A 22142-nucleotide genomic window follows, 5' to 3' on the forward strand; every position below is an offset into this window, starting at 1 on the left:
GTGACACTCAGGGCGGTGGCAGGCAGCGATGGGGTGAAGGCGGGGGCCAGCCCCACACTCTTCCCTGCGGCTGCGGGGACCCCCGGCAGGTCGGGGCTGGTGGGGGGGGTCCCCGGGCGGGGAGAGGCAGACGATGGCCCCGCTCCCCCGGCCGGAGCCCGCAGCTGCCGGCCTGGCAAGTCGGTAATATTCATTAGGGGAAAACAATGAGCATTATTTATCCCCAGCACTTTCCCTGCTGTGGGGGGCCGGGGTGGGGTGCAGGTGACCCCATACCCCACGGGGGACCCGGGCAGTGCCACCCCCGCGGCAGCAGGACCGGGAGGGGGTCCCCAAGGGGGACTGAGGGCTTGGGAGGGGACCCCAGCCCCAGCCCTGCCCGGAGGCTCGGGGGGGGACCCCGCAACCCCGAGTGGGGCCAACGTCGGCCGTCCCCGGGCCAGGGCGCACCCCGGGCCCCCGAGCACCGGGGCCGGGCGGGTGCGGGGGCTCCGGGCCGGGCCGGGCCGGGCCGAGCCGGGCCGGGGGCCGGGGTTTGGGAGCTGTGTCTTTAAGAGATGGCTGGCTCCAGGTTGCAGCTGCTGTTTCTGTGCTATAGAGACAGTGGAGATTCATTACTCCTAAAACACAATGGGCATTTATCACCCCGTGGTGTTATTCAAATCCAGTACCAATTGAAGGTCATCCCCATTCTTTTCTCGCCGGCTCTGCAACACATTTATTGTTGTGCCGTTCAACTAAAAGCCCTGCCCGGCCCCGGCGCAGCCCGCAGAGCCCCGGTGTGCGCATCCCTCCCGGGCGGATTTGGGACCCTCCCGGGTGGATACGGCGTGGAGGAAGAGGGGCAGAGCCGGGGCGGCTCGGCTCGGCTCGGCTCGGCGCGGCTCGGCTCGGCTCGGCTCGGCTCGGCGCGGCTCGGCTCGGCGGCAGGTGCAGCCGTGGCCCCGCCGTTGTGCCCCGCCGAGCCGCGGGGGCCGCCCGCTCCGCCCCCGCGGGACGCACTTTCCGCGCCCCGTGGAAACTCGCAGCCCCGCGGGCCGCCGGGGCGGAGGGCGGCTCGGCCAGCCGGGGGTCCGCCGCTCGCCCGTCCTCAGCCCTCCCCCGGGGGGACCTGCTCGGCCCCGCCGCGGAGCGGCCGCCGGCACCGGCACCGGCGGGGGAAGCGCCGGCAGCGGGCCGGGATTTTCCCCGGCTGGAGAGGGGGGATTTGTTCCCAACTTCGTGGGAGCCGGTCGGTGAGAAGGGGCTGGGGGAGAAGCCTGGATTTTTCCTCTTTTTCTTTTATTTTTATTATTATTAACATCCCACACCCCCCCCCCCCCAGCCGGGCATTTATAAATTTCGGCGATTTTTCAAAGTGCCCGAATTTTGAGGGCGATCCGCTTGGAATTGGTTAATTCTCCGAGGCAGGAGCGGCGGCGGTCGCAGCGCGGGGCCGGGGCTCGGTGCCCGCAGCCCGGCGGCATCACCCCCGCCGAGCCCCCGGGGCTACCGGAGGCACCGAGCCCCGCCGGCAGCAGCCGGCCCCGGCGCACCGAGCCCCCGCTCACCGGGAGCTGCTCCGGCGGGGATGGATCGCTGCTTTTCGTTTTCTGGCTTTTTTTTTTTTTTTTTTTTTTTTACGCTTGATGTTGGTTTAATTTTTTGTCTCTCTCTTTTTTTTTTTTAATAAGGGCTGATTTTAACTATTTTTTTTTCGCTTTTTTTTTTTTTTTTTTTTTCCGGAGGGGTAAGAAACGAGTTGATAAAATTAAACCCCCCGCGGTGCCATTAAATCGAAACCGGGATGCGAAGCGCCGCGGCTGCGCTAGAAACTTGTTGGGGCCGGAGAAGCGGCTCCGCAGGGCCGGGGAGCGGGGAGCGGGGCGCGGCGGGCGGCTCGGTGCCCGTGTGTCCTTGTTTTCCAGGCTCCAGCCGGATCCCCCCTGGAAGATCCCGCGAGCCCGGGACGGGAATCTCCGCTCCTGATTGTCCAAACGCAATTCTTGTGCGATGGAGCCGTACGAACCAAGAATTGTGTCTGGACATCTGTAGCAGAGATTTCAACTCCACCGGCCGGGCCCCAGGAAGGTGCTTTGCGGAGGAGGAAGAAGGACGGAGCTTCCCCGGGCTCGGGGCACGGCACGGTAACCGCTCCCGGCTGCAGCCCCGGGAGCCCCAGCCAGGATTTCAAGGCAATTAAATAAATCCCGGCGGCGGCTCCGCACCCGCTCAGCGCTGCCGGGGGGTTCGGTCCTAATGCGTCAAATACCGGGCAGGCACCGGCAGGGACGGCGGGGCCGAGCCGGGGACGGCGGGCGGGCGCCCCGGCCCTGCGGCTCCATCCATCCCGCTTTATCTTCCTCCTATTTATTTATCTTTTTTTTTTTTTTTTTTTTTTTAAAATGTGTCTTAATTTCATTTAATTTATCTCGGCGGGCGCCCGGCCCTGGGGAGCGGCAGAGATCTCTCTGCACCGGGGGCCGAGGTCCCCGCCGGCCGGGACACCCTCCTCCTCCTCCTCCTCCTCTTCCTCCTCTGGCTGCAGCCCCGGCTCGCCCCGGGCACACGGAGGCCGCTCCGGTTGCTCTCGGTCTCGGCCGAGCCGGGAACCGTCCCCGCCGCTCGGGCAGTGGGTGGGCCCCGGGGCTCCCACCGCCGCGGCGGGGCTCGGAGGGGACGAGGTGGGAGCGGAGCCCAGGGCTGCGGCGGCCCCGCGTCCTCCCGGAGCAGCCCCCACGACCCCGGGACCGGGAGGAAGGCTTGGAACAGAGAGGCTTTATGACTCCGCACGCCAAGCGCCTCGGCCGGGGCTGCCAAGGAAACCCAGGAGGAGGAGGGAAGCATTACAAGATCCGAGCAAAATTTCACTAAGAGCCTATCTAGGACAAAGCTGGAGGCAGCGAATGGTTTAAAAGGCTTTTATTTCAGAAACTTTTTGTTTGTTTTGTTACAGGATTTCGCTGTACCCCTCTTCTCCCCTCCCCTGGCTTCCCTCATCTGCCCATTTCTAGCTTTTTTTAGCGATGATTGGCAGCTTTTACTACAGCAGGAGCTAAGCCATCTGGGTCTACCTGCGCTCGGGAGGGGAATAACACCTCCCAGGGAAGGAACTCATCCTATCGTGAGCAAACAGCTGGGGGGGATAAGAACAGACAAGCCCAGCCTAAGGCAAAAAGACAGTGTAGAGGCAGGGCAGGCAGCAGTGCAGAAGACGAACCTGCTTTTTCCCACTTGGGTTTAAGTCCGTTTCAAGCTGCACGCCACGCAGGTTCATTGTTTTTTCAGCCAGCTCCGTTACCTGGAATCCCTGCTCCGCTCCCCCGGCCCAGCAAAGCTAACGGCCATGAACTCGGGACAGAGAAGAGCCTTTGGCCCGTCCGTGTCATTTACAAACGGCACAAGCTGGACTCGAGTTGCTGCGGCTGGATTTGGAAAAGGCTGAATATCGGTTAGCAGCAGCAGGCTTGAAGTCGGGGTTTCTGAGACGCAGCAGCATCGTAGTCCGTTAGTTACGCAGGCTGCGGCGGGGTAAACGTGAGAGAGGAGTCACCGGAGATGTCAGGCAGGGGAATTACTCTTTGGCACTCCCTCCGCGTCAGGCAGAGTAACTGCTCTGCCAGGCGCAGGAGGGGAAAGGCTCCTCGTGTGGAGCACTCGGGGTGTCAGGCCAGGCTGCCCGAGCTGGGGCTGGTGCCCTGCGCTGCTCACCGCCTCCCAGCTCCTCCTCGGCAGCTCCCAGCCATGGAGGACGGCCCGAGCGGTACGCGGTGCAGATCAGCTCCGGGAGAGCCGCCGCTCGGGCAGGAGCGCTGCCACCGGGGACCTGCGCGTGCTGCCGGAGCCGTGCCGAAACGCAGGTGAGCCGGGCAGGGGGGAGCGCAGGAAGGACAGTCCTGGTCGGACACTCCTAGAAGCTGGCGGAGTTTCGGACCTGTTGGTACCCAAGCTATCCTCTCTGCCCCCTTCGCTCTGCTCTCGCCGGGGCCTCCCGGCTGGCAGGCGGGCTGGTCCTGTCCGAGGAAACTTCTGGAAAGCGAACAGCATCCATGCCCTAGCAGAGCCGCGCACACCCACTTCCGCTGCGCTCACGGGACTTCCTCAGGGCACGCAGTAAGAAGCCTCCCCCTCCCACTGATGGAAAGGGTTAAAAGCCACTGACTTTCTTTCCCAGTCTCCGCTTTAACCGTGCATCTCCAGCCCCAGCCCTTGCCAGCCAGGCTGCAGCAACACAGGTCCCCGCAGCTCCCCACTGCACAGAACGCAACGCAGGCTGATCAGTTCTGTCCATCACAGTGACAGAAAGATAATTTGCTGCCCTTATCACTCTGTGTTGTCTCAGGCCAGGCATGGGTTTGTTTCCCCTCCAACCAAATGGTTACAAATTGACATTGCTCATGGGCTAGTACTTCACCCTGCCTCAGCTCAAGTATGGAAGAGGCGTAAGGCATCAGAAAACAAAACCAAAAAAGCCTGTTGCTGTCCTACTTCTCATAAATAAATATCAAGACAAGTGGAAAGTCACTACAGAGGGTTCTGAAGCTGTAATGTCCGCTACCTCGCAGAAAATCTAGTAAAGTAACCTTTTGTTTCCTTGCACTTCGTGTCTCGCCCTTCCCATGGCTGGTGCACAGACTGTACCAACACTAAGTACTGTGCTAAAAGAATCCCAGTTCCCATCACGAAGGCAGAGGCACCCCAGCCTTGCCCCAAAGCAGGCACAACTCCCCCAGAACGCCTCACTGCCTGCAAAGGCACATCATCCTACTCGAGGTTCAGCACCCCTCTTCCTCCTGTCACGGAAAAACAAAGTCCCACATGCTGCAGGTGCTCTCTGCTTGTTAGGGTACCTGGAAGTGCAGTCAGGAGAGGTGAAATGAGGACCAAAAGATGGATGCTGTTGTGGTGGACAGCAGGCCGCGTGCTGGCGGGGCTTTATTTGGATGTCTAGTAACAAGTGAATGCAGTGGGAAGACGCAGAGACCGGACACAGGCAGTTCAAGAGAGGTTTGAGTGGGTTTAGGTTTTTGTTTGGGTGTTTTGCCCAGGGATTTGGTTTTACATCCTCTTGTTTTTCCAGGAGTTCACCCGCCGTGCAATGTCGAGATGAAAAGCACATTATCCTGGTCCTGGAGTTTATAATCCAGCTCACCCTGCAGGCCAAGGAAAAAAATGAAAAATGGTTTAAATGTCATTTTCAAATACTAGCTGCAAAGAGAGAACAGCTCATAAAAAGATGGTGAGTGTTAGGGAGAGCAGAAGGGGACAGACTGATGTTTTCATCCAAAGGAAAGCAAAGGTGAGAGATCAGACAAGGAGCTGACTTTCATTATCTGACATCGCTTTCTGGACCAAGGTTTTGACAGAACAGGTGGTTGCCTGAGGCAGGAAAATAGTTCGGGGCTGTTTGTTGTCTGAGCACAACAGCAGGCTGAAAAGGGAAGATATTCACCAGTTGCCTGTCCGGGTAGAAATCTCCCCAGGGCTGCCTTCACCTGCTACAGCACCACCTTACTCGAGCGAAGGCGGTCTGCTCAGGGCTGTGAAGCTGCCTGGTTCCCACTAAGTTGTTACCCCACGCATGGGGGAGACCTGCCAGCAGCCAGAGGCACAAAGCCCGTTGCCAGAGGCCAGGGAACACGGGTGATCTCTGTCCAGACACTGGCTGGCTGATGGGACTCAGCAGGTCGGAGATCTGAACAGCCCCGGCACAATACAGAGAGAGAGATCCCAGCCTGCCCCTTCCCCCTCAAATACGAGATGCTTCGCTCAGGGCAAGAATCAGAAATAGCTTCTCTGAGAGCAACCACAGAACAGACAGAGCAATATTTTCAACAAAGAAAGTCAAAGTGAAGGAGTACAGACCATTAGTTCCCAGTCCGCGTCGTTGATGAGCACCAAAATTCCTGGCCTCCTGCAGAACAGAGAGAAATAATTAGGATACAGGGCTGCTAAAAAGCTTCGCAAATAGTTAAGAACAAGGGATGTTACAGCACAGATCACAAGCTGGCTGCCTATAAAGCCAAAGAGAAAAAGGAAACCTATCACGGAGGTGGAAACAGGTACAGTCTGTGCCCTTTCTAGATCAAATAAAGGGGAGGCAGGAGCAATCCCATAGCTCATTTGAATCAAAATGCACCATTCCTGAGGATGTTCCGAGATGACTACATTTCCGTACGATGTAGAAAAGCCAGGTAATTAAAACCCACGCACTACAGTCGAGTGCAGAGAGCTCGATGTGAAGGTAGGGAAAGCTATTCCGGTGCCCCTACCAAAGGCACTAAACACCCGGGATCCACTCTGAGCCCGATTACAGGCAAAGGGATTCCCCCTCTTTGATCTTCAGTGTCCTGCAATTGTCTCTCCTGTTACCAGGGGACCTGGCACACGCTTCAGCTCACAAAGATCCGTGACGAATGTTAAACACCCCCAGCGCCACCCCGCAGTCAGGGATGGCTTGCACAGCTCACTCTGCTCCATTTCTCCTGGCTTTCCCCCCCCCCCCCCCCCCCCTCCACGAGGTTGGCCCCATTTTGACAATAAAAATACATTTCCCAGAAGAAATATTTGTTGGCGTTTCTCCGAGTGACTGCTTCAGTCCCAGTGATGTCAGCAGGGAATGGGCAGACCTGCTAAAACTCCTGGAATTGAGGATGCAGGCACTACGCTGCTCCAGGTGACAACGGAGAGAAAGTATAGGTGACCCTGCTTCACGTTTAAGGTTTAGACTTGGGGTGAGGGCTGCAAAAGATGCTCTCCATGGAACGGGGTGAGGTGTAGTGTGGGACACCTCCCATTATCACTTCAGCAAATCCTGTATTTTCATGGTCATTAAGTTGCTGCTTGCAACCAACAGCAAAAATGTATCCCAAACCGGGGGGATTAACAGAGAAACACAAGGAGGATTCCTAGCAGCTGTACTTACACAGATTCCCCTTGCATAAATAATTCTGGTCGTTCTTTCAACAGATTCTGTTTGATCCACTTTAGCAGGTTTCTGATATCCCCTGAAAGGAGAAAGGACAACAGTTTACAAACTAGCTGATGGCTCCTAGCTGATGCCAGAACAAAGTGATGGTTTATCCACAAAAGAGTAGATGAGGGATATGCAGGATGGATGGGGATAACTGCAAACCTCCAGTCAAAGAAACCACCTAACAGGATTGTTCCTTACCAGCATCTAACAGGCAGCCCTGCCCCAAGGGAGCTCAGAGCTCAGGGCTCTTGCCCCAAACCCCACGGTTTCACAGAAGAGGTTTCCTGCAGAAAATGCATCCCACAAAGAATGAATGCAGCTCATGCTGAAGTGCCAATCCAGCAGGAGACTGTCGATGTTAAGGTGTCTTTAACACATCCCATATCCTGTGCGTTCTTTATCACCTCACAAACTGATGTTTAACTCTGTGTGTGTTTAATTAGATTTTAAAAGTCCAAACAAGCAAGCCTAAGTACCTGAAAGATCTAAAGGTGGCCACTATTGGTACCAAAACCAGCACACGCTCTTGGAGACAGGAGTTCTGGGGCACAAACATGTACATAACCATGCATTAAACACGCACGCAGGCCCCAGCCACAGCAGTTGTGTTCTGGACACTTGCAACATCCCTCGGCATCACACCTGCGGCCGTGGTGTGTTCCCCATGCTGTGCCTGCTCCCTCCCCTTACACTTTGTGCTTAGAGCTTCTTTATTAAAGCTCAGCCTTTATCTTTCCATTTCAGTAGGTGACAGGAAGGATTTGTCTTCATGTAAAAGGAGGAGGAGACACTGCTGGCGGGTTTTTATAGTATCAATTTTACTTTGTGAGGCAAAAACAATTTCTTTAGTGATAGCATCAGTTAATTTCCTATTGGAGAGGTGAGAAGCGACAGAGGGGGAGAATAATCCGTTACAGGGTTTAGAGAAGCTGACAAATTGCAATGTGGAGTTCTCCTGCATTTGCTTCTATATTTCACCATTCCACAAACCACTTCATCATTCTGAATCCACAATCAGTTATTCTCCCGGGGCTCCTTTAAACAGCCCTTTGAAAGCCCCGAAAGAGTTTTGTTTGTTTTCGAGGCGCGAGGAAGCTTTTCGAAAGCACAAACGCAACAGTGAGGGCTGGAGCCCCGCTCGCAGGACGAGTGGGGATGGCAGGTTGGGTTTCCACGTCTGTCTCACATGTGGTAACCTCGCTGTAGTCGCAGGGAACCTTTCTACACGTGCCTCTCTGAGGTAAAATCAAACTCTACGTACGATTCCCCATGTGTTTGCTTCATGACCAGCAAAAATAAATGCGTGTGTAGCTGCCTGACCCAGTCCTTGTCTTATCCCAGGATTTTAGGGGATCGCCGGATGCTACTCAGAGCAGAGCTGGGGTTCTTCTGAATAATGTTACCCCCATCACTTCTGTCACACCAAGGATGAACAGTCCTGGCGCAGGCAGGTGCACATCAACCAGGCGATGGGGACATGTCCATCTGCAGCAGATGGGGGCCTCGTTTCCCAGGGAAAGGGGGAGGGGGATGCTCTGAGATTCCCTCTGTTCCCCCCCGGTTTCCCAGGGCATCGGTGCCTCTGGATGACAGCCTGACCCCCAGCACACTGGTCCCACCGCAGGGCTGCCTGGAGCATGACAGGTATTGCTGCCTCCCAGCACTGGATCACTCTGATCAGGGCAAAAAAAGCTGCTTTGTGCCTGAAAACTGCCCGGTGAGCTGGATCACCTGCCTGGGGCCAACCCATGACTCCTCTGTAATAGTTAAGAGCACGGAATAAAATTTTTTTAAATAGTTAAGAGCACAGAACAGACCATTTTCTGCCACTTTCCTAGCAACGTGCACCGGGGATGGCGAGCGCCGCTCCGAGGGTACATATACACCACGCCGGTCGGTCAGCTGCCAGAACAAGAGTTAACTATATTTGCCTTCCCCTGAAAAATGCTGCTGCAACGTAAAGCCCTCAGGATCTCACACCCAAACGGCTCCTGCTCTCCATCACCAAGAAATGAAAGCCGGAGAGGAAGAAAGATGGAGAGGAGCCTTCAGGAGAAGGAGGGGGGGCGCAAAGGGGACACCAGCCCCACCGCTTCAACGCCCGCGAGCTGTTTCATATTTATGCACTTGCGGCAGGGCACACAACAATGAACTGTGCCATATACCATTCTCCTTGCGTGGAATAAGCAGTCCTTTCCTCTGGGACCTTTCAGGAGAGATCATTTAAACAGAAACACGCTGCACCAGCTGGATAAAAGACAGCCACCTAGAAGCAGCCTGGACGAAGGGGCGAGAGGACTGATTTATTCGAGGCTGAGCTGGAAGACTCCCTCCATACCCTACTCCTTCCATAATAAATGTTATTTTCAGCCCACCTGAGCCTACATTCATTTACTGCTCCCCAGAAGTCACGTACACACATACTGAAGAATTTAGACAGTATGAAAAAAATTGATACCCCTGTGCATGCCTGGAGCTTCTCTCCTCCAAACAGCAATGAAAATTAAGACCCCTTCTCCGCAGTCAACCTTAAGACATAATACTTTTGGCTGCTTTCTCAGCATTGAATTTTTTCCCCCACCTTCATGTCTCTACATTCTGTACACCAATATTACTAGAACAAATCAATTATAAAGGATGAAAAATGACCAGAGACACACCAAAACCATCTCCCACAAGTAAGATATTGAAAAGGAACAAGATTACTTCCATTGCAAGTGGTCTGGGGAGAAGCCATCTTGCAGCTCAGTGCCTCAAATAGCAGTCTTGATCAACAGCTCAGGATGCTGTATGTTATCATGATGGAAATAATAAGAGGTAAATTATAGCACAACTGCTTATTTCTTACAGTTGACATACACAGTGTCCCTAAGACATTTTCTTTCTGATACTCTGCTACGGGTCTAACAGGTTTCCGGCTCCCTGGGCTGAGGATTTGCTATGCAAACAGCAGGTCCTCTACAAATGACATAGAAGAAAGGGAAAAAATCTCAACCTGGTCAGGCACCACATCCACTGACAGGTTAAACCATCACTACGACGCAGCAGTTTTACACTCGTGTTGGTTCTGAAGCTGGCCCCCATCACAGAACAGAGGCGTTTGCTACTTGCAGGAGCACAGTTGCACTGTGTATGCTGCCACGGGGCTGCAAAAGCAACCGTGCATTTTGGACCAGGAGTGAGGTTCAGGTGAGAGCTGAGACGATACAGCGTTTTGCTTCCACATCACCAACTCAAGCCCAGCTCATTCCAGTAATGATATGTTTTTATCATTGCTGCACAGTCTCAATGAAATCCTTTTGGTAGCCTACTCCATTTCATTCACAGCAAACAAATATCCACACCAAAAAATCCAATCTAATTATCATTAACTATCCTCGCCATTGGCAGCATCAGCAGAGAAGCAAGAGTGAACCAGCCAAGGAAGCTGAAATATTCTCAAACTGCAAAGGAGGGACTGAAGCACATGGTAGGAAATCCCTCTCTTATTTGTATACAGAGACAGCTTCTGTTGCCTGTGCTAACAGTACATCAAACCTCTCCAAATTCTCAGAAAAAATATCTAAAGTTAATTAAAAAAAGAAAAACCGACAAACGTTTGAGAAAACTGCTTAGTTCAAGTGCACAGATGGGAGCTCAAATCCACAATACATGCATAAAACAAATCACCCAGCGAAACACACAGCTCAGGAAAACGAAGTGTGTGTTTGCAGTGACACAAAGTCATTGGCTTGTCACGCAAGCAGACAGGATGCAAAAACTGCAGCGAGCGTGCATACAAAAACCCAACAGCGTTGGCTCATTTTCAGCCCAGCTGCATCATAAACACTCCTGGTTGTGGCAGACAGAACTGCACAGTCTGCTCGGTCCTCTTGTGTATCCTCCAAGGCCTGATCTTCTGCATTACCCCAACTGTTCCTTGATGAAGAATCTGCTGAGCTTCCTCTGCAAGAGTGATGCATCTAAGACTCCATTTTAGCACTGCCTGGAACAAGAGCCCAGGTTAATCCAGGCTCACCCAGCCCTCAAAACCAGGGCTGAAATCCATAGATCTTTCCTAGCTCAATAAAACCTCCTGGGTCTGACAGATTCATCAGTGATAACTCAGCAAAGAGGACACTCACTGTGTGCAGAAAGAAACCAGGTGCCTCAAATAAGAAACACCAAGCTGGGTTGTTGCACGAGAAGGATCTCACACTGAACTGATAAATGTGCAGAAACGCAGAAGGATTTTGTGCAACCGTAATACCAGTTGACACGGACACGCAGGGAGCTGCACAGGTCGCTGGCAGATTCACACACACACATGCAATGACCAGACACCTCCGTGTCCCCTGCCTTGAAATCCATGTACAAACCCGCACAAAGCACACACTGCCTCGAAGGGCACCCAGAGGGTGTAATTACACCCATATTCTTGCCTTGGCTGCAGAACTGGGAGCTTAATTCAGGGAAATAGGGGAACCCTACAAAGGCCGAACCATGGAAAATTCCCTTCTGGTCCGTAATAAATAAGATATATGCAGCACTGGTCACTAAGGGGTCAGTGCTGCAAGAGCACAGCGCTTTCCCGGGCCGCCTTGCGGATACCTCCCTGTGGGGTACCATTTCTTTGACCCAGAATAAGATCATTTATCATACTGACCATGGCTGAGCTCCAATTTGCTGAGGTCACTAACTCTGGACGAACGCCGCTCCACCCACATTCTCAGCCACCGGCCTGTAACCATGACAAAGGCCCTTCCCTGCCGCTCCTCTGCCATTATTCCCCCTGCCTGCATGGAAATGTATGGAAAGACAATTTGTATGCCCCTTTCCCTGCTTAAGCAGCTTGTTTTTAAAATAGATGAACCAGCTCCCAATACCTGCTGCCCCTCCAGGTGCATGCCTTCCCTCTGCTTTTGAATCTGATGGCCCTCCAGGAATCTGCTCTCTAAAAGAGCTTGTTACAAAACCTGACCTAAGGGATCCTTCAGACTTCTCCAGCCTCCCATCTCATATGCAAATCATTCACTGAAGCAGACGATGGTGTGCCATAAACTGCAGAAGAAGACCTGCAATAGCTGATATAAATGGAGTCACAGGCAAATGGGTTTGGTACTATGCAGACTGAGCAGCAAGGCAAAATTTTGCAGCAAGAGCAAAATCCATCTTCTCTGACAAACGCACAAGCCAATCCTGCCATACACTGGAGTGGGCAGTGATTTAAGCACTAGGGAAAAAATTAGGGGGTAACTACAGCCAGACATAAGAGAATCCTAATCGTTCCTCTTATCTGTTCTTGTCTGCTACAAACGAAGACCGAGGTCTTGGCTTCTGTAATTTTTAATTGCGCCATGTCATCTTCTTCTCACTTCTCAGCTAGAGGGGCAACGCTCTTCTCCATTTTCTTGGGGCCACAAAATGGGAAGGGATCACAGGGGTCTTTCGTAGCCCTCCTGTTAGCAGTGAAGACTCAGATCCCAGCCATCACTCAGCAATTTTTGGCCCTGAGATTTTAATCACAACACTCATGAATTGGAGAGGAGCTGCTTGGGATCTTCCACTCCGCACAGGTTGCTGGTAGGAGAACACAAGTTCAAGGGATCTCCAATCCCACTCGCTAGTCAGCAGCAAGTCTCCAGATCCATCAGCTCCTGTGACACAAAAAGCAGCTCCGAGCTGATTCTCAGGGTAAACCTAATCCCTACTCATTTCCAAAGTCAGAGCATCTAATCCCGTAACACCCAACGCTATTGTCACTTCAGGCTCCCAAATAAATGCCAGTGCACCAAACTGTCTCTTTTAATTAGGATCAGAGATCACTAGTGCTGGCCCAGGGTCTTGCCTCTCGTTCAAAATTGTCAAAGAAAGGAACCGAGAGAGCCTCAAAGACTATCACACCAGCAGCGAAGTGCCAGATTGGGAATTGTAGACATTAAAAATAACATCTCGTTAACAGGTCCTGTGATTTTATCCCTCTGCCAGTGCAGAATTATTCTTAACAAAAGACCATCCTGAGCCTCGCCCGCTCCGATTTTAAGATGCTTGAGCAATGTAGACCTGCTACCAAACCCCAAGGAGACCACGCCATGGTCTAATAGTTTTTGCAGTCAGGAATCTTCCGCTAATGCACCAAACTCCCATTGCTTCATTCCTCCCTATCAATCTATGCTAGATGATATTGCGTCACCCTGGCTATAATCTGTCCTTCCCAATGATAAAGGAGATATCCCACCTCATCACTTTTCCATTCATTTATCCTGCTTAACCTTGAATGTTGCTGGTTAATTTTCTTTTTAAGCTGCTCAGAAAGACAATTCAGAGAATGCATTACTAACTGCAGGCATAAAGCTCAGCTGAAACCCATCAAACCGAAATTTCCCTTCTCTCTTATTTTCTTGGCTTCTGGGTTTTGTGTGCGTGCACATGCACTGAGGGTTAAAAAGGAAAACCTTATCACTATTATAAGAGACTGCACAGAGCTGATGTAAGACCCCAGAGCAGAGAGGAAGGTGGCTGCTCCTGGCAGCGCACAGAGGGATTCCCCGGCAGCCTGGCACTGCCCTGCACGCAGCCAGCCTGGCCGAGGGGATCCCCTGGGCTGGGCTCTCCCTGGCACTGCCAGCTGGATCAGAAAGTGCCTTGAAGTCAACTTGTCCCCCTCCCAGCCTGGCCGGTGGCTCGTGTCCCCTCTGGCTGCTGGATGAGTCGAGTATCTCAGCTCAGCTCAGGAACTGCCATGATTTTATTCCTCTAAACGCAGAAATCGCTCCGAGTCCAGTCCTCGCCTCTCACTTTCGGGCTCAGATCTGCTTTGCTATTATTAGACTTTCATATATGGCAAGCACCATTAAACCGATTCCTGTCCACCCAACCCAGCCACCCCCACAGATACTCCAAGCCCCTCAGTCTTACTTGAAAGGGGAAAAGAAAGGGCCAGTGAGATGATCAGGGTGGAGGAGAGGGGGGGTAAGATTTACAAGTGAATGGAGGTAAGAATGGAGCAGTTTGTGGGATAAAGGGGCTGCAGAGGGAGCTTTACAGATGTGCAGAGGGACGGCGGCTCATTGTTTAATTAAGCAGAAAGTGGCTCTTTTGAAAAGCAATTTTGCACAGGAGCTCTGAGCTCAGCAAACAACTCCTGCGAGTGAGGGCAGGAGGAGAAAGGAACAGCTGGCCCGGAGCCGTGTGAACCGCATGCTAAGCGGTTTAAAGGGCCCGGATCCTCCTCCCCAGCCCTGCTCCGCTGCCACCCTCTGAACAGTGCTGTCAGCACAGCAAATCCCACCAAGAGAAAAGAGAGAGCAGAGGGGGGGGGCTGGCACAGAAAGGTTATCCTGCTAGGTGTCCGCACTGCAATACAGCGGCTGGGAAGGAGGGTGGAACAGCCAGGCTTTGTTATCCCAGGGATTTGGTCACACACAAGAGCTGGTTTCTCGGTGCCTGGGAAGCTCCTTCCACAATGAGTTGGGATGAGCTGATCCAGTAACGCGCCTCCACGGCCTCCCGGGAGAGCGCTGGGACTGCTCGGGCGAGGGCATGAGTTTGTTCCCCCATCCCCTCCATCGGAGTCGTTCCCTGGGCAGAAGCCACGCGTGGCCTCGCTGGGACGGTGACCCGAAGCTGTGCACGCAGCCGCTGAGCCCCGCGCCGGGGCCGCCGACGCGGCAGGGACCGCTCCATCGCAGCGGCAGCCCTGCAGCAGCACGCCGGGCTCCCGGCGCTGCAAAGGCGGCTGCTCACACCGACTGCTGCAAGGAGCTGTCGGGATCCAGGGCTGAGCCAGTCCAGCCTGAGGTCCCACCGTGTGTAACCCACTGAGTCCTCTTTCCTTGCCAGAAAATAAATAATTACCTGCCTGAGAGAGATGCACAAGTAGGGGAATAACCCCGGAGTCCTTTGGGACCCGCCAGTACCTTACACTGGGGTTAAAAAGATTTGACTGCCTGAAATTCCACAGAGCTACAGGGTTTTTTTATCTTTCTTCTAATAAGTCTCTGCATTATCAAATATATTTTTATTCTTTCTTTGAAGCAAGTTTGAAAATGTTCAGAATAATAAACAGAGCAATAAAAGCATTCCAGAATATTAATAACTTAACTACGACACACTACCTAGCAATAGCACTGGGCATTTACAGACAACTGATGCCAACTGCCACTCTTGATTTTACATGTTGTTTTGGCACAGCACCCCAGTCAACTCTGAACACATGCCATGCTGTATTTTTTAAGCCCGTAGCACAGGTCTGATCTCCTGAGATCCCCAGCCTCTTTTCCGAGAAGATGAATGCTCCCAACTCCCCAGCAGTCCTCCATGCTGCGCAGAACAAGGCCCCTGGAAAGCAAAGCTCTTGAGGAGCAGACCATGCTCTTCTCCACGGAGATTTAACATAAGCAGCACTTGGCAGATTATTTTAATTTTCCCTCTAAAAAAAAAAATCTGATTAGCAACAGGCTTTTTCCCTGGGGTTTTGGTAAAGGGAAACCACAATCAATTACCAAAACATACTGATTAAAAATTTATCCTTCCAGACTTCTAAGTGCCAAAACACACAGTGAATTCTTGATTACCCCAGAAGGTCCGAGCGCTCACTGCTGAAACTGGTCACCGCTGCTCCAAAAACACAAGTCCCATCACTGAAACCATGGGAGAAGTTGGAATTCGAAGGCCTGGACTGGCAGCTGAGCAGCCTGCAGCACAACTGCCAGAGACTTTACAAACAGCCCCAAGCTCTGGATACAACATCCAGCAGACAGCACAGCAGAGAGGTTTTGTAAACACTCTTCATCAGCATGAGGCTGCTGAGCTAAACCTGAAATGACTACAAGGGTTAAACAATGCCAGTGACTTCCTACCCTTCCAACAGCAACTCGCATGGCCATAGACAAATCCACCACTGTGAGTCCCAGCGAGATGGAGGAAGGAGCTCCGGCATCGCTTGCAGAGCAGTCATACAATGATCTATTTGATTACTGAAGCACTTGGTTAAATTACTGTGGCTTGTTTCAGGAGGAGGCTGCCAAATACATTTTCAGTTTTTAATTTAGGGTTTCTCTCTTTTATGCTCCATTGTCTCTAATAGCCTCCTAGATGCTTGAAAATAAAGTTGATTTCCCTGTCAATTTAATCCTCTCTCCATGTGACAAATACCGTTATTCCCCCAGCTGCTTTCTCCCCCACACACTGTTTTTATGCAGAATAAGCCAACAGGGCATTAATGTCTTTACATCCTCTAACAGCATTATCAATGAGATCATCAAAATAGCCAGCAATTTGGGACAAGATTCTTGTTTAACTTGAGGTCGTCTTTCCACAACAGCTCTGTAAGATTACACACTCCTGCACAAACTGTGGCTTATATAAATCTGCCTGCCTATGCAGATATATCACACCTTTTTAAGTTTCTACTTGGCAGCAACTTCAACACGCAGGCTAAGACAGCTCTGCTTTGGAAATAAAGAACTGCTGTTTTACTGACATTAGGATACAAAAAGCCCCATGGATAATAAAAATAAGTCCCAACACATGGCTGTACCCCTCGTGGCTTGCTCTTGTCCCATTTGCAGTTTCCTTCCTCCTGCCTTTCCTAATCCCTCCCGGAGCCCATCTCGAGGTGTCAGAAAAAGACAGAGAATCAAAGTATTTTGAAAAAGTTAACTGGATCTGGAACCCACCTACTTTCCACCTAGTGCCTGTTACCAGCAAAAAGAAATGACCACGTAAGAATTTGTTCAAACAGCATTATTATCATTCAGAGAACACTGTCCTTGTCAACTACAGAGCACAGCTTGTTTTATTCATGTAAATATTTGTAGGTATTTCTTCATATAATTTTCCACCTCCCTTCACCTCTGGGATATATATAAAAATGCCTAAACACTTAAAATATAGCTGGGCCCAATGTCCCAGAGAGAAGCAGCTGCTCTGCAAAAAGGAGGACAAAGACAAAAATAACCTAGAAAGAAAGGAAGAATGGGTAAGAGAGGCCAAAATGGCCCAAAATAAGCTTGCCGGCTAATGAAATCAGTTAAAATGGGGTTAGAAGTGCAGGTCTTCAAGCAGTGTTCATAATACTCTGGGGAAAGATCTGTAGTAAGTGATGGACGTGTGGGGTAAGGTAAGCAACAGGATGCACCGAGTAGAACTGAGCTGTTTTATTTCTCTAATCATTATAATTCTGGCTGCACGAGGGCAGCAGGGAACATACTACATATATCTTTATTTACACAGAGATAGGTGAATTAAACTCTCTTAGTGTGAACGAGGAAAATACATGGCATTAGGAACAATGTAAAATTGCAAGAATTCACCAAATTTCTTATTCACATGTTTCTGATATGATTCTACTGATTCCTCACCACTACAAATTCTCATCTGGAAATCTTACGAGAGGTGTCTCCAGCTACCCCTTACTGTCAGACATTAACCCCACATCTGTCTACACCATCCCTGTGCTTGGTGTAAATGTCACTAGAGCAGAAGCCTCACAATTCAGTGTCTGCCCTCAGTCGCTGCAATCTACAACCAGCCCAAAAACTGAAACCTCCCTGTCACTCAACACACATGAAAACAGCAGGCTGCAAACCAGGGGAGCTGGCAAGTGGGCACACTGTCCTTTCTGCCATTCCTGTCACAGGGATAGCAGCACCTGAAAAACAAGGCAACGTGAAAAGCTGGGAGCAATAATGTGTCAGATGAATCTGGAAGGAATCACTGGAGATCACGAGTTTGAACCCTGAGACTGAGCCAGATCTTCAGGGAAAGATTTATCCTTTAGGATAAATCCAGCTCCTAGTGAAGCCTACAGAAGCCTTCCCAGCAACTTCAAGTGGGAACGGATTAGGCCACATACAACTGCACCACTGACAATCATTGGGCTAGAAAAAACATTCTTTGATATTAAACCCCACCTTCCCCTGACAGAAATAAACATCTCATGTAATAACCTCTTCTTCTTGAGCATCTGATCATGGTTTGAGCACCACCAATGTGGTGGATATCAGTGGGTATTTTAAATTTACACAACATGGAAGAAAACGATGCTCTAGCCCCCAAGTTTATAAACTAACTAAACGAGTGTTTTGGCATTTCTTTACTATCTTCCAGTTAAGGATCTTAAGTGTTTTAACAGTCCCGGAATTTAATGCTGAACTCTCTTGTGATGCATGAAAATATCACTACTACTTCACTAGCCACAGGGGAAAGTTAAGCAACACGACTAAACTCACAAAGCAAATCAGCATCAGGTCATGTTTCTGGATCCCTAGTCCCTGTCCTTACCCACAAGATAACACTACTGCAGTGCCCCTATTACATTTGAATTACACGTACTTATGTCCAAGCATCAAAAGCGCTTCTACCGATCTCTAATTACTTTCAGGCACGGCAAGAAGATTTCAGGCCTGAACGTTCACAGCACATAGATTATGGTATTAGCCATCCATAAGATATTAGTTGTTAACATTCCCTGATGCTTTGTATTATTTCGGTTTATAATCCTGCTCTCAAATAGCATAAAGCATTGCTATCTAGCTGGAAGAATTCAAAACATACCTGCCACAAAATTACGTTGCAAATGAAGTATGCACACACATAAGGAGAAACAAGAGAGTTAGTACAGCAATTCTCAGTACTGATATTCTGAATCAAACCAGAGATTATGACTGTTTATCACTGGGATACTCAAGTCTTTAGCTTAACAGCATCTTATTTTTTATTGTAGGGAAGGCTATAGGCAGCGTCACGTTCGAGCATGAGCTGTGTCATTTTCAACTGCAGAGTTAATATAAAACAATTACATATACTTGAAAATCAAATGAGTAGATAAAATATATTAATGTTACACTGCTACACACACACCCACATATCTATATGCTACATACACACACACACACACACATACATATGCCTCTTGGAAACCTCAGAACAGGCAAGGCAAAACAAGGGAGAGAGGAGGTTATTGGTGGTTTCAAGTATCAAGACAAACGTAGACTGGATGGAAACATTCAGAGGCCGTTGTCTATCCAGGAAGAGGGAGGCAAAAATCTTAAGGAAGGACTCAAGTCACAAGTGCTTAGAAGACAGGAAAGATGCTCAGGCTATTTCTGCTTGGTATTTACTTTGAGCACTAACCAAGCTATCTGATCCACGGCATGTCTGAAAGTGCTTCTAAAATATATTGATTCTTGTTGCCAACTAAAGAAACTGCTGTACAAACTAGCTTTGTTTCATTTGTTGTTATTCTTTCAAGTTATCCAACAGGTTCTGATACTCACAAGGCTCTGGTTGACAGGGCAAAGTCACCTGATGCTTTTTGACACCATCGAACAAGAGTTCTGCACCACCTCTGAAATAAAAACAATGAACCACTGAGATTTTGCTTTATTGTCAAAAGGAAAACAGTACAAAAGAGGCGATTTACATAGATGCCACAACAGAGAAAACAAATGACACAGACTATGTTTAGCACAGGATTCTCTTTGTCTTTTTTTCCCTCTTGCAAACCACAAGTTCATAGGGGAAGTTGCCATCTCCCATCGCCAACACATACAGGAGGCTCCGCTGCGGGCCAGAACCCCACGGTGCCAGGCATCGTCCCAACAGAACAGGAAGATGGCTCCCATCCCAACACGCTTACAAACCGCCATGCAGCGTCTCGCCTAACGCCTCCCCTCGCCCTTCAGCTATCGGCATTGCTTCAGTTCAAACAATATTACAGCCACCACGCTACGTCCAACATCGCTTGTCCCTAACACCTTTTAGCCAGAAGTCTCAAGGCGTTTAACAAAACGTGAAAAATCGTAGCATCTTCTGCAATAAATATTCCCCCAGTTTCCACTTGTGAACACAGAGAGGAAATGACTCACACGAGGTTACACAGCAAGTCAGCTGCAGAGCCAGCAGTCCTTGAGTCCTGGCAACCCTTTCTTGATCTACATACTACAGAGCATTCCCTCTCAGGAGGGACTTGACTGGGAGAAGCAGAGAAAGCAACGAGGATGACAAGTTCAAGTAAAAATAAACAAACACACAATCTTCCTCCAGTGAACAACCTGGTGAACATCCCTCTTCTGGTATTCAGAAGGTACTGGGGGACTAGCCTCACATAACTAAGTGATGGCCTCTGCAAGCACAACAGATCAAGCGTGAGCAAAATATGCAGAGGCTGGCAAGTACAGGAGCTGGTCTTCACACCTGAAAAAAAATGGGATTCAAATTGGGTCCAAGTACCTAATCTCCTTAGGCTCTTAGAAAAAATAATTAGTTTTTGTAACTGCAACTTATAAGCCTCAGCATGCTCTTCACCCATATTCCTTTTCTAGAAAAAGAACAATTGTGAAAATCTTGAACTTTACAAACATAAGTCAGTTCTCCTGATGTTGTGAGGTCACAGGCCAAACTCAAGTCTTAGAAGATTATGAAGCTTTATGTGAGTAGGGACATGGATAATAAACACGAATGCTACTTTAGGATACAGAATACAGAAGCAGGTAGTGTAAGCTCTTGACTGAACAGGATAACCAAAGTTTTAACAATTAGGGAACTCTTAAAAAACTCAACTCACTTGATACTCAACTGAGTTCAAAAAACGACCAACCCATTTTCAAAGGACATATAATTGTGGCAAAATGTTCTTCCAACTTAAATGTAGATTAGAAAGATTTTCTCATGAAGTCACTTTCTGGAAACTTATTGGTGCCTCACATCCCTTGGAAACGAACACAATAAAGAGAAATATTTAAAATAAATAATCCCCACCTAAATATCAACAAAGATACATCCAGACATTTCTTAAGTTCCTTTAAATTCAATATCTAAAAATGCCACACTAGGTTTTCTTGGCTCTGCAATGGAAGAGCACAACAGGACCCTTGTTATGCCCTCGGCAGCATTACTTATATGCAGCAACCCTCCTAAAGAGCACTCTGTTGGTGTTCTTCCACCAGCTCACAAAAAATAGTTATCTGAAAATTGAAGCAGCGATTATTAACATGAGCCGAGATTCATGCGAGAGAACAAGCCACAGCAATTATATGAAAAACATTTTTTTATGTAATGAAAACAAGGTCACGCTTTGTTACAGCGGGAAATGTAGATTGCAAGATAAGGTCCTTCTGTAATGCGCTAGCTGTGGGGAACTCAGCTGTGATTTGTACATAGAGAGCTCATTTATGCATTTCCAAGGGAAGCAAAAACGCATCTCACTCTTCTGGGAAAATTAGGAGAGTTACTGCAGCTGGAAGTGGGAAAGACTGAGGAAAGGATTCTTAAGGAGATGGGTATTTAAAGGGTTATGGCATTTCTGTGTTCGTGAAAGGGTGGGAAAAAGCAAATAAATAGTAGCCTTTTAGCTTCTGCTAAAAGGAGGCTTTAACAAAATAGCACAAGTATTTCCACAAATATGCACAGACTTCCACCACAAACAGTTCCCAGCACCAGAGCATTAGCAATGCAGATACTACAGCAAGGAAGACCTGAAAACCGAAATGTTACAAAGCGAGAACCCGGCTATTTTACACTGAACTGAAATAACTGAAACACACAGCAAAGTGAGTGCGCATGTACACACACATAAACACACACACGTATATATCTATGTACAGAGAAAAAAAGCCGAAAAACGAGAAGGAGGTTTTTATAAATAATTTTAATAATTAAAAAAAAAAAAAGGTTAAAGGGGAGAAAGGAAAGGACGTGTACAAGACGCTCACACAGACACGTAAGCGAGGCCGTGCCGCCGCCTCGCCTGGGCGCCACGGGCAGGGCAGGGCAGGGCGGCGGCAGCGCGGCCCCAGCACCGCGCGCCCCAGGCAGCGCCCAGGGGCTCAGGGCCGCTCCGCAGCGCTGCGGAAAACCGCCCCGCCGGTGCCCGGCCCCTCCCGGCGGTGCCTGACACCCCGGCCCGGTTCCCCGGGGGCGGCTGCACCCGCCACCCCGGGCCGCTGCCTCCTGACAGTGGCGGCACCCGGGCCCAGACGAGCTCGTCGCGGGCTCCGCAGGCCGCGCGCAACAGCCGCTTTACCTCAGGGCCGCGGCCGCCTCACCGAGGGGCCCAGCCCGGCCCTACCCTCCGCCCGGGTCCCCCGGCCCCCGCTGCGGCCCCCAGGCCCCGCCGCCGCCGCCGCCCGCGCTCACCCGAACTCCACCTGCAGCGACACGGGCGCCGCCATCTTGGCGGCGGCGGGCGGGAGGGGAAGGCGCG

The 22142-nt window shown here is 50.4% G+C and overlaps 1 protein-coding gene and 1 long non-coding RNA gene across 2 annotated transcripts; both read right to left on the reverse strand.

Moving 5' to 3' along the window:
* Positions 1–4879: 4879 nt before the first annotated feature.
* Positions 4880–22142, reverse strand: URM1 (ubiquitin related modifier 1). Its single transcript, XM_074846169.1, has 5 exons — positions 22076–22142; positions 19216–19286; positions 6905–6986; positions 5845–5893; positions 4880–5132 (listed from the first exon to the last, which is right to left on the reverse strand). The coding sequence occupies exons 1-5, from the start codon at positions 22108–22110 to the stop codon at positions 5064–5066; spliced, it is 306 nt and encodes a 101-aa protein (XP_074702270.1). The 5' UTR covers positions 22111–22142; the 3' UTR covers positions 4880–5063.
* Positions 14938–16560, reverse strand: LOC141932539 (uncharacterized). Its single transcript, XR_012625846.1, has 2 exons — positions 15449–16560; positions 14938–15365 (listed from the first exon to the last, which is right to left on the reverse strand). It is a non-coding gene; the product is annotated as an uncharacterized LOC141932539 (long non-coding RNA).

The sequence above is a fragment of the Strix aluco genome, chromosome 20 (assembly GCF_031877795.1).
Source record: "Strix aluco isolate bStrAlu1 chromosome 20, bStrAlu1.hap1, whole genome shotgun sequence".
Lineage (NCBI taxonomy): Eukaryota > Metazoa > Chordata > Aves > Strigiformes > Strigidae > Strix > Strix aluco.

What these genes read in the sequence shown, in the direction of transcription:
- URM1 (XM_074846169.1), bottom strand. Translation starts at nt 22,110, where the DNA reads ATGGCGGCGCCCGTGTCGCTGCAGGTGGAGTTCGG. An exon ending in TTTATGCAAGGGGAATCTGT is followed by an intron (nt 5,894 to 6,904) that starts GTAAGTACAGCT and finishes TCTGTTCTGCAG; the next exon opens with GAGGCCAGGAATTTTGGTGC. An exon ending in ACGCGGACTGGGAACTAATG is followed by an intron (nt 5,133 to 5,844) that starts GTCTGTACTCCT and finishes CTTGGCCTGCAG; the next exon opens with GGTGAGCTGGATTATAAACT.